General features: G+C 41.5%; 1 protein-coding gene across 1 annotated transcript in view; it reads right to left on the minus strand.

Annotated features, from left to right (window-relative positions):
* The window catches only part of si:dkey-172j4.3 (diacylglycerol kinase eta), a gene marked incomplete in the record, with an annotated part of 70724 nt that overhangs the window by 25468 nt on the left and 30253 nt on the right, over positions 1–15003 (minus strand). Inside the window, 4 exon segments of the mRNA XM_035675609.1 lie at positions 26–158; positions 1176–1280; positions 1846–1926; positions 2167–2277. Coding sequence (XP_035531502.1) covers positions 26–158; positions 1176–1280; positions 1846–1926; positions 2167–2277 — 430 coding nt within the window.

Below are 15003 nucleotides of genomic sequence, written 5' to 3' on the forward strand. Positions count from 1 at the left end.
GTGTGTGTGTGTGTGTACTTTGTACCTTCACAGGACAGGCCGTGGGAGGTGACGCCTGGCAGAGCCTCTCTGCAGACGTTGCAGAAGGTCGGCCTGGCGTGCGAGCAGGCGTACCAGTTGTGCATCCCGGAGAAATGCTCCATGTTGAATTGGCTGGCCTGGGGAAGGAGAAACACGGAAGGAGAGGACATCAGCCCTCCTTGTTAAACTTCGGAGGCGGGAACACAGAAGGACAAAACAAAAATCATCGGAGCGCAACATCAAAAATAACTAGCCTGGGGGGAGGGGAGATATTGCAGGCTGGGACGATGGCTTGTTACATTCTATGCTGAACTAAACAGCCAGAGGAAGCATAGACACAAGGATAAGATAATGGCATCAGTAGTACATATTAAACTTTGTGGCCTCTGGACTGAGACATGTAAGAATAGAGGCAATGATATCGATGCTACAGCTGACTGGCCAGGGCAAAAGAGGTAAAGGCAGTTGGAATATAAGCATAAGCCTTTAAAGATGGCAGCACAAGACTGTCCATCCTTTCAGAAAGTATTCATAAAACTGAAAATATCACAATGTCGGATCCAACATAAGGATTGGAGAAGATGCAATCCACAGTTTGATCCCTCACAAATGTAGAGAAATAGAAATAAAGAGGAGCAACACGTGAACTAGGAATAACGAGGTATAAGGCAGTGACATAAGTTAAAACCCTAAATGTGAGCAACATTGCGAGACAGATTTTCAGCACAGGTATGATAGCAGCTTACAGTCCTCAGCTCTCTTTATAGCCTATAAAAGCAGATGGGTCTGATTTTATGAGCGACATCAATCTGCTGGCAATGAGCTCCAATGAAAAGCAGAGAGGATGAAGGATAGAATGGTGGAAGAGAGAAAGAGAGAGAGAGAGAGAGAGAGAGAGAGAAGGATGAGCGGATTTTCCTCCAAGAAAGTAGAAAAGATGGATACTTTGAGAAAAGAACAGATGGAGGAAGAATTAATGAGTGAGGTGTGAAGCCTGTGCTCATCAAAATAGATTACACGCTCATGCTGACTAGCTTTTATCAAAGGATCATCAATTTGGCACATTTCTAATATTCTGATGTCAGCCAGCAGAATAAATAACAATGTTGTGAATATGAAAGAGGCTGCCAAAGATAAAAAAAACAAAAAACAACCTCATAGGTTTCCCATTTTTGGACGGATTTGAGAGCGCTGATCCAGTCCTCCATTTCCTTCCTGCTCTCGGCACATAACATTAGTTTGCGAAATGGAGTGATCACCTGAGAGAGAATGAAAGTCTGAGCTTAGAAGTGAACTCTTTTCTTCAAACCTGTGAGAATACTTCATCTGAAGCCAAATCTATATACCTCATTTAATCATTTCTAAACATCATATCACATTATTGGGATTGAGCAGCTTTTCACAGCCATGCTAGCAGCTCTGTGAAGCTTGTACATGTTCACAGGAACAGGCTGTCTGAAAATGCCCCCATGGATATTTCAGCTAAATGCTAACATCTGCACGCTAACAGTGACAACACACGTGATTGTGTGTGTAACGTGTACGCTAACATTTGCTAAGGAACGTCATTAGGTTTTTTAGGTATTGGATAAATCATAATTTTGACGTCAGGGAAGTTATTCCTGAAGGTGTACAGGACCATCGACCAAATTTCAGGACAATCCATCCAACAGTTATTGAGACATTTCACTCCAAACCACGAATGACAACCCAATGGCACCACCATTAGGTTGTCATTAGAGGATCTGTAGGATTCATCCTTATGGGCAACATAAATCCGTCCAGTAGCTGTGGAGATATTTTGACACCAGTCTTGTTGCTCACCGTGAAGCTGTTGTTGATGTTCTTCGTGCTGGTCTCGGCCACACTGGCGTCTGATAGGTCCACTTCATCAAAAATCAGAGACTGACAGCAAGACAAACAATGCAAACATTAGCTCATCTTTTGAGTACTGTATCCAGGTAATGTACGTAAAATCACATCTTTTCTATTCCCAGACACCTCTCAATGAAACATAAACCAATCTATAGTAAAAATATCGATGATGTCGTGTTGGTTTTGGTTTCACAGCTCAGGGAATTTGCACTTGCAACAAACAATTTGATCATTTAAAGCAGCTGCAGGCAGTTTCACACATCCTTGTACCTTGCAGTCTTTGGCATAGTAGAGGGTCCTCCCTCTGAGTTTAAAGTACCTCCTCTTCCATCTCTGGAAAGAACTGGTCTGCTTTAACAGGATTCCCTCCTTCACACTTTTCTGTGGCGAGACAGAGTCAGAAAAAAAAGGACAGAGAAGACATAGTGGAAGAGAGATGGGAGGAGAGGAGAAAGGAAAAACGTTAGTGCATCCAGATCCTCTGAATAAGTAAGGAGACAGCTATTCTTCCTGGAGTTCACACATAAACAGAAGGAGATCAGTTTGGATAGTGTCACTAAGATGGCTTGTTTGCTTTTTTTTGGGTGAGACACACAACAGAGAGAGAGCTGCAGAAGAGCAGAGAGGTGTTGACTGAATCTGTCAAGATAGCAGACACTCACAGAAACATTTACTTACAGGACGATACCAGTGTTTGTGCATTTTCAAACATGCTCAAGTGATTTCATGAAATGCATGTTACTAATTTATGATAAGGAAAGTCACGGGGGGGACAGAAAGAGCTTAAACAAGAAAACAAAAGAAGCTCATTTGGCTGCGTGTCGATAGGAGAGTTAATGCAGCAAAAACACGAGAGGTAATCTCCTGTACTTTCATTACAGGAGCAACAGTGATGAGGTGATGCAGCAGGTTGGAGGGGCAGCCATCCGTGTCTGCGTGAAAATTGGCCATGATTTGATTTGATACCATGTATTTTACAGAGCAGAAGCTCCCCACTGATTCCATTGTGGCGGCTGTTGTTTGACTTCACCCTCGTCTGTGCCTCTGCTTATCATGCGCTCGTTTTTTTCTCACTCTCTATTTATGAGTGCGTGCCCTGAGAGGACAGAATGCACCATGGGTAATCAATTTGAGATAGGACATCGGGGGTCGCCATGGAGATCCTCATTTCTCGAACAAGAGGATACCCGGGGCCCGGTGGTAGACGCCGGCGCAAGGCACATTCACACATGCTGATGCAATCTCAGACATTGATCACGTTACTGATGGCTCTCTCCGTATACCTGCATGTTTATCATCCGCCGTAGCCACATTCCTGCATGCGTTACCACGGCAGCTCTCATTAGATCGGCCTCCATTGACAAGCCTGTGACTTTCTCACAGTGATATCCGCGCATCGGTGAGTGCACATGTGCCGCTCGCATACTTTCATGGCAGAAACCGACATCAACTGTCTCTGGGGTTTGATAAAGCTGGATCTGATTAGCTGGAAATGTGTTGACTGCCGAAATCCAATAGTTAAATACAACAGGAACTTTCTTGTCAAACACAATACAACAATCTGTGCTAGAATGACCTTTAAACTGATTTTAAGAGACAACAATAATGCAAACATTTTCAATACATTTCTGTGAAACCTTGAAATGTGTCCCAAATAGGGTTTTTCAGGTTCTCACAGTATGATTTTACAGTATATCTGAGAGAAAATATCACAGTAATATACAGTAAATTATCATTATCATTTACAATGACCCAGTTACAAAGGAATTAAAACAGTAAGGGGCTTTTTAGTTAGTTGAACAAACACTATATACTTATAATTTCATTTTTATAGCACTAAATACGCTAGAATTCAATATATCTTTTAACAACACTAACATGCTAGCTAGAATTCTTTTTTATTCTAATAAACACTAATATGCCAGAATTCAATACCATGGATAACAAATGTATATGGTATAATAACCGTCAGTTTTATACTGCTGCAACCCTAATCGCCAATTCTTTGCTACAACCGGAAAAGACTAATCACACTGCTCTTTTGCGAAAGCCATCAGGACAATTTCCTGCATACTGTAAGCAGCAAAAAAAAAAAAAAAAAACCTTATCTAATTGTCACCCAGATTCAAATGTTCTTTTACGTCATCTGTAATTAAACAGCTTGCACAACCTGCACTGCCACTACAACATGTGGGCAAAGTTCATCTGTGTGTGAGCATGTGTATCGAGGATGTTGAAATAGTTTGAACAGGAGACTTACAATATGGTTTTAATGTTCAGACTGTTAAGTTTAATAGTGTTTCCAAATATAACTTCCACCATATATCCTAAACATCTAAATCTGTGTTAAGGAGCAGAAAGGTTTTTGCTGACAATTTTGCAACCTGATATGAGGAGAAAGTGCTAAAAGGAGATTGGAAAGGAGAGGCGGAGAGGATATTGTTTTTGTTATCTCTAAATCAGGAGCAAACTGTTAAATTGCACTGTAATGAAAACACAGGACAGGCAATAAGAAAAGACTCTTTCCATAACACAGGTATGTTGTTTTTCTAGCGTAATCTACCAGAGTTCTAAAGACAAGGCCGACTGAGAGCAGTTGGCTCACCAGGAACTTGGCAGGGTCTCTGAATCAGTGCGTGATCCGGAAATCCGTCCTGAAGGATAATTCAAGGTTCAGACAGGAGGTTTGTCACCTGCATGACAACTACCAACAAAACCACAAGCTGAGAGCGGGAAGGGAAGGTTTTTTTGTTTTAGATTTAAGATTTAAGAAACTGAAAGTGTGTGTGACAGAGCAAAAAAACATAGAAATGTCATAGTGGGGGCCTCAGTTTACTAGTTATTGTTGCATTGAAGTCAACAATGCAATTCAATGTATCACTGGGGTTGGAATTAATACAAGAAGGACATGTATGTTCCACATTTTAATCATTTTAACACAATGCTAATTTAGTACGTTACAAACAACCAAGGTGCCTCTTGGAAAAGATTAGTAGATCTACTGAAACAACTTGATGACCTAATTCTAAATAGTCTTATTAATACAGGACTAGATCCTATATCATTGGCCGATATTGGCCTATCGCACATACTGGTATCGTATCGGCATTGGCGTTGGCATCATCCGATATACGATTTATTTAGTCAGTGTTCACTTATAGAGTCGGTTGACAAAGTAGCCTATATGTTAGATTATTTAACATGTTAAAGAACATTTAACATTATTGTTTAATCAAGTTACTTACTATAGTTACTAAGAAAGCACCTTTTTGAGTAAAATATATTGGCTAATCAATGCATTTTTCCCCTCTAAAATTATTATCGGCCCCATATCGGTCTGGCTTTATACACTACACCTTTTATATTATCAAGATAAATGTACGAGAGCATCACAGCGTGTGAGCATTAGCTTACAGTTGCTACCTATGGACATCGAACCTTAAACGTTTTTATAGAGGATCAAAAAGTGCGAAGTAATAACAACTGGCTAATGAGATATTTCCACTCAGTCATGAAGCTTTTAACATAAGAAAGTATTGTATTACTAAACAGTGATGGGTTGATAGGCTAATGTTAAATTACACAAATCATAATTCATAAAGTGTTTCGGTATCAAGCTGGTATCGTATTGACTATCAAAAAACAGCCCCATTGCTTGTTAGCTGCTAGCTAGTACAGTTGCTCGATAACACTGGAGGGAAAGTGATGGAAGTATGGTTGGTAATCGGTCTTTACATCTTCCTCTCTCTTGTTATCTGTTTCTCTTTAGGCTGCATTATTTCTGTTAACATGTTTGTTTCCCTCCTTCCCCATCTCTCTTTCTATCTCAGTGTCAGTCGTTCATCTTCCTGGCTTTTCCTCTTCATCCTATAGTAACTCCGTCACTTTCTCTGGCCATCTTTCTTTGCAGCAATGGCCCTGGCGGTCTGCACAGAGGGAGTAATACAAGGCTGAAGCACTGATAAATCTAATTCATCGTTCCATCACTATCTCATTTCTCAACTGCATCTGTGTGTCTGTGTGTTTGTGTACATGTGGGTCCATGAGATATCTCGCCGTGTAATGGCACATACAGCTTCTTGTGCTGTCACAGTGCATGTTTCTTTTCCCTAGAATGAATGTGCTTTTATGCCCCGAGGGAGAGCAAATCTCATATTGTCACACAGTTGCAGAGAAAAAGAGAGAGGAAAAGAAAGAGAGGTGGAAGAAGAAGAAGGGAAGGGCTGATGGTGGAAACCATGATAGATTGCCCCAATGGTATGGATCATTAGTGAGAGGCGAAGAACGAGAACGAGAAGAAGATACAATGCAGGAATTACAACAAACGGATCCTGCAGGGACGGCATGAAAGAGGAGAAAACAAAAGAACAGGCAATGCCTTGAAGTTGAAGGAGAAAACACACAGAACAAGAAGGTGTAAAGGTCTCTTCTGACCAAACCACCTGACACGTCGGAGATAACGGCGAGGTGTAACCAATCGGGCTTACCCGCGGTTGCCACAGCAACACCAACAGGAGCTGTCAGTCAAGAAGCTAATCAGAGTGTTTGTTTGACAAAAGCGGCTAATGACATAGCAACCGCTGATATAGCTGAAGGACGTACTGTAAGTTAGAGCCAGGAAGTTGCAATCTCGGTGTCAAACTGAAAGAGGCTGGCGTCCGCATTTAAAGCGGGCCGCCGAGTGGCTAACATCTGGCTAGGCTGGCTTACTTTACTGTGAGCCGTTTAGCTAAACAGAAAATATGTGAGATGTTTCGAGTATTTGAGTTTAAAATAAACGTTTGAATCATCGAGTTTCAGCTTTAACACGTTGATTTACTGTAAAGCAAGTGAAAGCTAAAGCTAAAAGCATTAACATTTGATAAAATGCTGTTGAACCACAACAATACAGTAAAACTCAAGTTCTCCAGCAAATAAAAAATATGTGTTTATGTTTTATTTATTATTCCAACCGCACCACACACTACAGCCTCAGAATTTACCAGAAAGTTGAATCAACACCTCTTTAAAACAAAAAACGTAACATTATAACCCGCATTAAGGGAGGATTCAGAGCAGGGCTGTTACCTAGATGGAACTAATAAACTGGTATATATTGAATATCATAAGGAAAGTAACCCACAAGGCTTGTAAAATACCACAATTGAAGTATTCATACATGTGACGTTCACAGGATCAAACCCACCACGTATTGATTTTGGTCACATTTCATCATCATTTCACATTTCACATTTCATGATTTTTGCAACTTCATCGTGGTGAAGTTGCACAAAAAAGGTGCATGTGTTATCTGCACCACCGAGAGTGCAACTGGCAAGAATTAACACTGGGAGTTTAGAGAAGCAGACGTTTATATTACGTGTGTTGCAAGTGGGATTATGGACGGGCGTAGTCACTGTTATGGTGACACATTTGGGCAGTTTTGTAAGAGCAACCACGCAGGTTTGATTCTGGTGAACACTTGAATCTGCATTGGAGTATGACAATGATGTTTTAACCTATTTAGGGTGAAATTTGCACAAAAAAACAACAACTTTGCAATCTGGGTGCAAAGTTTAACCGCATACTCAGGGTTACTATGGAGACTGGTGATATAGAATAAAATAGACTGCCTCACGTTATTATGCACACGTATGCATGGTTACAACATGTGTGACCTTCTCAAAACACCTCCTCTAGGGCATTTCTCTACCTAATAATGACAAGTCGCCTGATTGAATAACAGTTAATAAAATGTCCGGCTTCTTCCTGATTGGCTTTTTTTGTACCCCGGAGAGCAAAAAAACAACAACACACATGTACTGTACATATATGCTTGCATAAATGCACCATTTAGTCTGTACGCAGAGGTCAGGTTATGCACTCGCTCGCGGTCAAAATGTTGTCACACTCTTGATAGTGTTTTTCCTCTCCTCTCCTCTCCAGCTGAGAGATGTTGTCAGACAGATCAGTGTATTCATTAGAGCAGGACTAATTAGATCACAACAATCAGCCGCAGCAGACCTGATGTGTGCACACACAAACACACAGACGCGGAAGAGCCGTGAAGTGGATATGCACACATTACTTACTCATCTGCAAAATGCACACACAGTCGAATGGAGCCCTGAAGTGCACCCACACACAAATCTGACGGATTCAACCCTTTCTTTCTCGCTTTTTGAGTCAGCTACATTTAACAGCCGAGTGCACACACACACACACACACACACACAAACACAAACACACAAACCCCTATCGTGCCAATTCACGTGCAATCCTGATTGACCTTCAGCGTTCGCACTGTAAACAGTCAACAAATCACTGGACTTCTATTTATTTCCCACAGAGCTGAGTGACCTGGAGACCAACATGCACATTTATCAAGTGTGTTGGCTGAGAAAAACCACTTCTCTACCTCTTTCAATCAAAACACCACAGGAATAATAAACATCGACAGCCTCTCTATCCCTCTATCCAAAGACATTATGTGTTTGTATAAACATTTATTGTTTTATTTGAGAAACAGGAAGCGACTCATTGCTCATAAAATTAAGGCTGACAAGACCAATTATAAGCATTATCTATGAATTGAATCAATAAACTGATTAGTCATCTAGCCTATATTAACAGAGTGATTTAATGTCTTCAATCGCCTCAAGGATAAGGGAGAATAATATTTAATATTTTCTATTTTTTTTAACAAAAGACCAAAACAAAACTATTGATCCTAATAACAAGTATTGTTTGTGTAGCCAAAGCTTGATATATCTTATTCTTCTGAGCATATGCTCCCTTATTGTCCTAAAAACTACAGTGCCAGCTGTATGAAAGTATGTATTTGTGAGCAAATCTTGGAAAATGTATGTCTTTAGTAGGAACAAATGGGCTGGGGAGTGTTATAGATACAAGAAACTCAGAATGTATTGAGAGATGGACTAACACAGAATTGGTTTTGGTCTTTTTGTAGAATTTCTGTTAAATAAATATAAAACACTGACAGTATTTTCCTTTAAGACTTGAAAGGTGACAGTGAAAAGCAATAAACGGCTGCATTTATGTAGCACTTTCATCCAAAGCGCTTTACAATTTGTCACTCTTATACACACACACAAATATCGATGACAGCGAGCCACCATGTGGGTGCTCGGCCTGACCATCGGGAGCAGATCATTTTTGGCCAAGGACACTTCAACGCGGGGAAAGGAGGAGCTGGGGATAAAACCACCAACCCCCCTGTGATCACCTCCTCAGCCCCAGCCATCATTATTTAGCATATAAATTGGCACAAATATTGACAGACTGATGTCTTGTCAAACACGATTTCATCCTTCTCCAGCGGCAAATGGGAGACACAGTGTGAATACAGAATTTGCAAACTTCCAAAAGTGACTTTGAACTAACACAAAACCACTACACAGCCACAGCAGGAGCTTCCTGTGGCCTGTCAGAACAAAACCAGAATCAACCAAGCTGCCTGCAGTGTGAATGCGAGTGACATAACCTTTAAAACATGGTTAAAGTCAACACCTATCATCCACCCTACCTCTAATTTTCTTCATCATCATTATCTCTCACACACTGACCTCTTCCACCAGGCGACTCCTCTGTAATTTCTCGATGTGACTGGACTCCAGCTGGTCGTCGTGGCTGAGCTGGTCGTCGTCCCCCTGCCCTCCTCCCTCGCAGCGGAAAAACAGGGGTGCCATGCAGCACCCGCTGCGCTTACACAACCCCAGCATTGATGACCTCCCAGTCCGTGCTAGCTTAGCAATACCAATGTGGTCCAAGGGAAGTGAACGGCGCAATGACTCTCACAGGTATAAAGGTGGAGAGGAAGTTACTCTCTCAACTTTTACTCGTTTGCCTATTTGGATCGTTCTCTACCCATCTTTTTCTTCTTCCTCTTCTTAAAAAAAAAAGAGCCTTCCTCTACATTTTTTTGCTATTTCTACACCTTCACCTTTAACTCTCTCTATATAGTGCTCTCTCACACACACCACCTCAGCAGTAACTCTCACACCAGCAGCTCCTCAAACAATACAATCCTACTTCCTCCCTCTCAGACTTCCCTACTCAGGTAGCCACACCCCCTCAGGTGTGCTGTAGGACACGCCTCCTCTGTATGTGTGTGTGTGTGTGTGTGGAGAGATATGGTGCAAATAAGCCACTTCCCTATCTTACATGACACACACCTGAGAGAGGTGTGTGTGTCTGTGTGTTCATGTAGGAACAAGCCGTTTCCTTGAGGCTATAAATAGAACTGGAAGAACCTGTCTGATTGGTAATGAGAGCAAACACACACACACTCAGACACAGGTTAATGGCTGCTCCTGCTTGAGCGCTGATTTAGGTCAAGAAATATGTTTTAAAAACACACTCACGCCTATAAGAACGAACACACACACAGTCACATCATGTCAGATTGACGGGGAGGTTAATGGCACCCCACTCTGCTTAAGAGAGCTGGAAACGTCATTGTGATCACACAAACTCATGTCCTGCCAGCCTGCATGAGCTGTCCGGACTCTCTCTGTGTGTGTGTGTGTGGTGTTGTGTGTGTGTGTGTGTGTGTGTGTTCACGTCTGCTGCCTACGCATCGTCATCAGACTGCTTTCAGTGTCAGATCAGTGTCTCATCTGCCAAGGCAAATTACAGCGGGTGTGTGTGTTTGTGTGTGTGTGTGTATGTTTTCTGCCAGTCGGCATATCATTCTGTCTTTAATGAGCAGAAACATGCTGTTCCCTGCAGACTCACTCACTGACACAAGCTCTCTCTCTCTTCCTCTCTGTCTGTCTGTCTTTATGTCTCTCGCTCCGTCCGTCTGTCTCTCCCCCTCAATTCCCTTAAGTCCTTTCTTTTTTTTTCGGTTTTCCTTTCCAAAAACTTTTTTTCCCCTCCTCCCACGGCCATCTTTCTCTGCATCCAAATCACTCGTAGTTAAATCAATTCCAGAATCAGGTCAAAGAGCTTCATTACTGACTTTAATGAGTCATGTAGCAGAATTATTCATGTGAAATGACTCTGATAACAGGCATGTTATCTCTGTCTAGTCCATTTGTGCTGCGGTATTTCACCCCCCAATAGGAAAAAGGACAAACAGAAACATGGTGCTTCACTGGAGAGCATACACAGTTTGTCAGCATGTTCGCACCAGACAAAGCTCGAAATATTAGTGTAAACATGAGTGAGGCTGTGTTTCAGACCATAATTAGGTGCCACTGGGGTTCATAATTGTTTTTTTCTATAGCAAAGGAAGCTAAAAAGATTTTGAGTGAATTGCTGATGGAAAATAAAACCAATTTTAGTTCAATTTTGGTCAAAGTAATACTGTAGAAATCCAGAGCAGAAGAAGAGGTGGAAACATTCTCTTCTATATTTTGCATGCAACACACAGATTTTACCCAAAACCAAACAAGGTCTGCTGTCCTTCACCTCCTTACTGGCTAGACCAGCTATAATAGTCAGATGGAGAGATGCGGTCGCTCCTCCTTATTCCCAATGGATTAGGGACATTGTGCTGTGTTGAAACTTAGAATATTATTCAGTTATTCACTGACTTTTGTGTGTGTGTTGTATGTCTGCTGGATGCTTTGGGTTTAGATAACAGGAAACAAGTAAGTTTTTCTTCTTTATAGTGTTCCACACACCTTGGAAAGTAAAGAAATACCTTTGGCATATTAGCATTTTAGCTTATTGCACATAGCAGTGATGACAAGAAACTGCAGCTAAGAAATGACAAAAAATATGTCCAAGCTGATTTAGAATCATAGTTTGTAATGTTTGAAACTATATGAAAGGAACGGTCCTGCCGGTTACATATTGTGGTGCTAATTCTTTAAAGGAACTAATTTAAGGGATCCTTATAATTATTGGATTTTAAAACTCTCAAATATTGGCGTCGACTTCAAAAATATAATTAGCCTGTTAAGGGGGATGTAGTCTACATTTTAGTTAAAACAGTAACACTGTAATAGGCTCATTTACCATGTTCAGACCAACATTACCACCGTGTCAAAAAGTGCCGTCTCCTCATTCATTTCAATGAGAGAACCTAATTGACACCAGAGAGCTCTGGCAAAAAAACAACACTTATAAAATGCTGTAAAGTTGAACCTAGTTCTGCAACATCCTCAAGCAGTACAATGGCAATAAAGCAATGTGCAAGCAAACATTCCTGGGGGAGTTATGTGTCACATGAACACAGCCTACTGTTTACATTGGGATCATCGAGACGGAGGATCAAATGATTATCTGTGTGATAACAGAGTTGTAAAATCTCATCTCACCGCTCTCTGCAGCGTTACGGCATTTCATCAGCCTTAAAAATCTAAAGAATGTGAAGTATTACTCTTAGACTTCCTGGATTGTCTTTTATTGTCCTCTCACCCACTTATATCAACGTCCAATACAATATTGTACAATAACTCGTACAATAGCATTTTGTTGTTTTTGTAGAATCTTGAAAATTGTTATGAAAAAAAAAGTGTAACAAACAAAAACTAACTGTAAATCTTGCTTTTCAAAATAAAAGTCAACTAATTTTAACTGTTTATTCATGAGTTACTGGAAGTGACACAGCTGCCAACATCCTCTTTTGTAACAGGAACTAAAAGGGCTTTGTTTGTGAAACAATAGTACTTATCATACAGTGTCACAGAGCAGGAAACACTAGTTACTAACACTAACACTAGTTGCTACCAAGTGGGCTCATACTGTAATTATTCAGAAGTATCACAAACACTTTGATAATATTTCTTTTTTGCTTTTAGTCTTTTATTTAATGTTTTTTGGATAGAATAAATGAAGACTGTCTGCAGTGTAAAGCTGGAGTATTCGCTCAATAATGGACAGCAGCTGTTTATTCATGAGTTACTGGAAACGGCAGAGAGGCACTGACACTTTCAGGTGCGTCGTTGCCAGAACTAATTAAAACAGACGCACGCTGGCTGTTGCAGACACTGAACCCACCTGACCTTTCAAATACGCCCCTGTTTTTGCAATCACGAGGCCACGCCGTCCCCCGGACGGACATCGTCGGAATGCCAAATGAAGCTCGCCACCAATGTCACCAGCTGTGATTTTTTTTAAAATGCCGCAGTTACTCGTTTCCTCCACCAGATGGCAGACTAAGAAAGAGCTGGGGGGGTGGTGGGAAAAAGGAGAAGAGGCAAGGTGACAGGGTGCACGGGGAGTGAAACAGCGAGGCAGAAATTAAATGAGGGCTCTGGAAGGAGATGGCAGACAAATTAGAGAGAAACATGGATGAGGACGGAAAGGGAATGAAAAGGAGGAGGAGAGGAAGAGACGGTGGGTGCAGTCATCTGTATCTGTCACATTTGGCATGGTTTTAACTCTTCACAGCCTCCTAGCTACGTTTGTGTGTTGGTTTATAAATAGAAATGCACACTGGGTTCCCCCCTGTAGACATCTCTACAGTTAAAAAACTTTTTTTCTTTGGGGTTTTATAGTCTAGAAATCATTTTTAGCATTTGTTTTTAAACACCTTGCGCCATTACATGGGCGGAGTTTAACACACAAGACATCCAAAACCTATAAAAGCAGCACAGAAACACATTTGTGAGTGTGTTTCATGTACTATTCCATGCTTCACAAACAGGTAGACGCCACCTGGATCGCCCTGATGCTGCAAACCCCACCTGCCTCCTCGGAGGTGGCTAAAACAGAGTATCGTTTGCGAATAACTGCTGACCCAGGTCTAGAGTTGTTAATTACACACATTTTATCTTTTTTTGCTTCCTGACATTTAAACTTGGTAATGCAAAGGCATGCAGGGTTGCTATGGCAACAGCCCGACTTTCGAATCAACCTTCAGCTTGGAAATGTAAGGACTCACGCACACACGAACAATCACAATCACAGGGCGCACATAAATAATGAAAAGTAGAATTTATCACTCTTTTACCTGGATATTTTCTCCTCTGTTAATCTAACAGACAATAAAACCAGGCTTTGTGTGTGTGTGTGTGTGTGTGTGTGTGTGTGTGAGCATATCTTGTATTTATGTTGTTCACCCCTTCCGTCCTTTTCCGCCACTTTTATTTTTTAGCAAAGAAATGGTGCTTTTATTAGAAACTGCGGCAAAAGAAACTTTGCCAAAGGAAACACAGCGAGGGGACGAATCATTTTTTGGAAACAGCAAACGGCCTTGCCATCATCTGTCATTGCCCATAAACACGCGTTTCCGACCACACACACACACACACCACGACACACAGAAGAGGTCAGGAACAAGGGCTGGTGGGTGGACCTTGCCACCATGCCGACCACATTTTCCTGTCTTCATGTACCTCTGTTTTTGCGGTTTTTTTATTTAATTAGGACACACACACCACCAGCGATTTATGCGCAAAAAAAAAAAAAGAACACACGGGTCGAGACAGAATGCTAATTGGAATTTTTTCGGGCACTTTCTAGATGGACAGATGCGTAGAGACAAGCCAGACACAACACGCACACTTTCCATCTTATTCCGGACGCCACAGAGACACACGCGTTTTCTTTTCTTCAAGTTTAGGCCACATCTCATGTTTGTAATGGTTTTTTAATCGTGTTTTGGAAATATCTTCCAGGTTTTTAGGCTCCTTGCCCTGCGAGTTTTGCAGTTGAGGACACATAATCTGCTGGCCGCCGGTGCCGGGGTGAGAGGTGTGATGCCTTGGAGCATACGGACGCAAATCTGGTCTTGATGCGAGCATAATCCTCACACACACCACACACACACGGCATTCGTTTGCGCACATGTAGCACACACACACAGCACACACAATTGTCGAAATGAAACACATAGCTTCCTGCTCAGTCAGAAAGAGATGGTGTGTAATATATGTGTATTGTTAATGTGCGAAATCTGTTAGCCTGCTCCCTGGTGTTGTTGGTGATGTGTGATGTAAGTGTGTTGGGTGGTGTTTGGTTGGTTGTTTCTTTGCCTTTTTAGTGTACGCTGGTGAAATAAAAGGGTTGTTTTTAACATTTTGATAGAAGAATGGAGAGGCGACGACAGTAGAGTTCTGGCAAAACAAAAAGTGGAGGGGAGGATGAAGGTGGAGAGAGACAGGAAGCGAGATGCAACTGGGGGAGTAGAAGTCAGAGAAAAGAAGGGGAAGA

This window comes from Morone saxatilis, unplaced genomic scaffold (genome assembly GCF_004916995.1).
Source record: "Morone saxatilis isolate NCDOM2014 unplaced genomic scaffold, NCSU_SB_2.0 Contig4, whole genome shotgun sequence".
Taxonomy (NCBI): Eukaryota; Metazoa; Chordata; class Actinopteri; family Moronidae; genus Morone; species Morone saxatilis.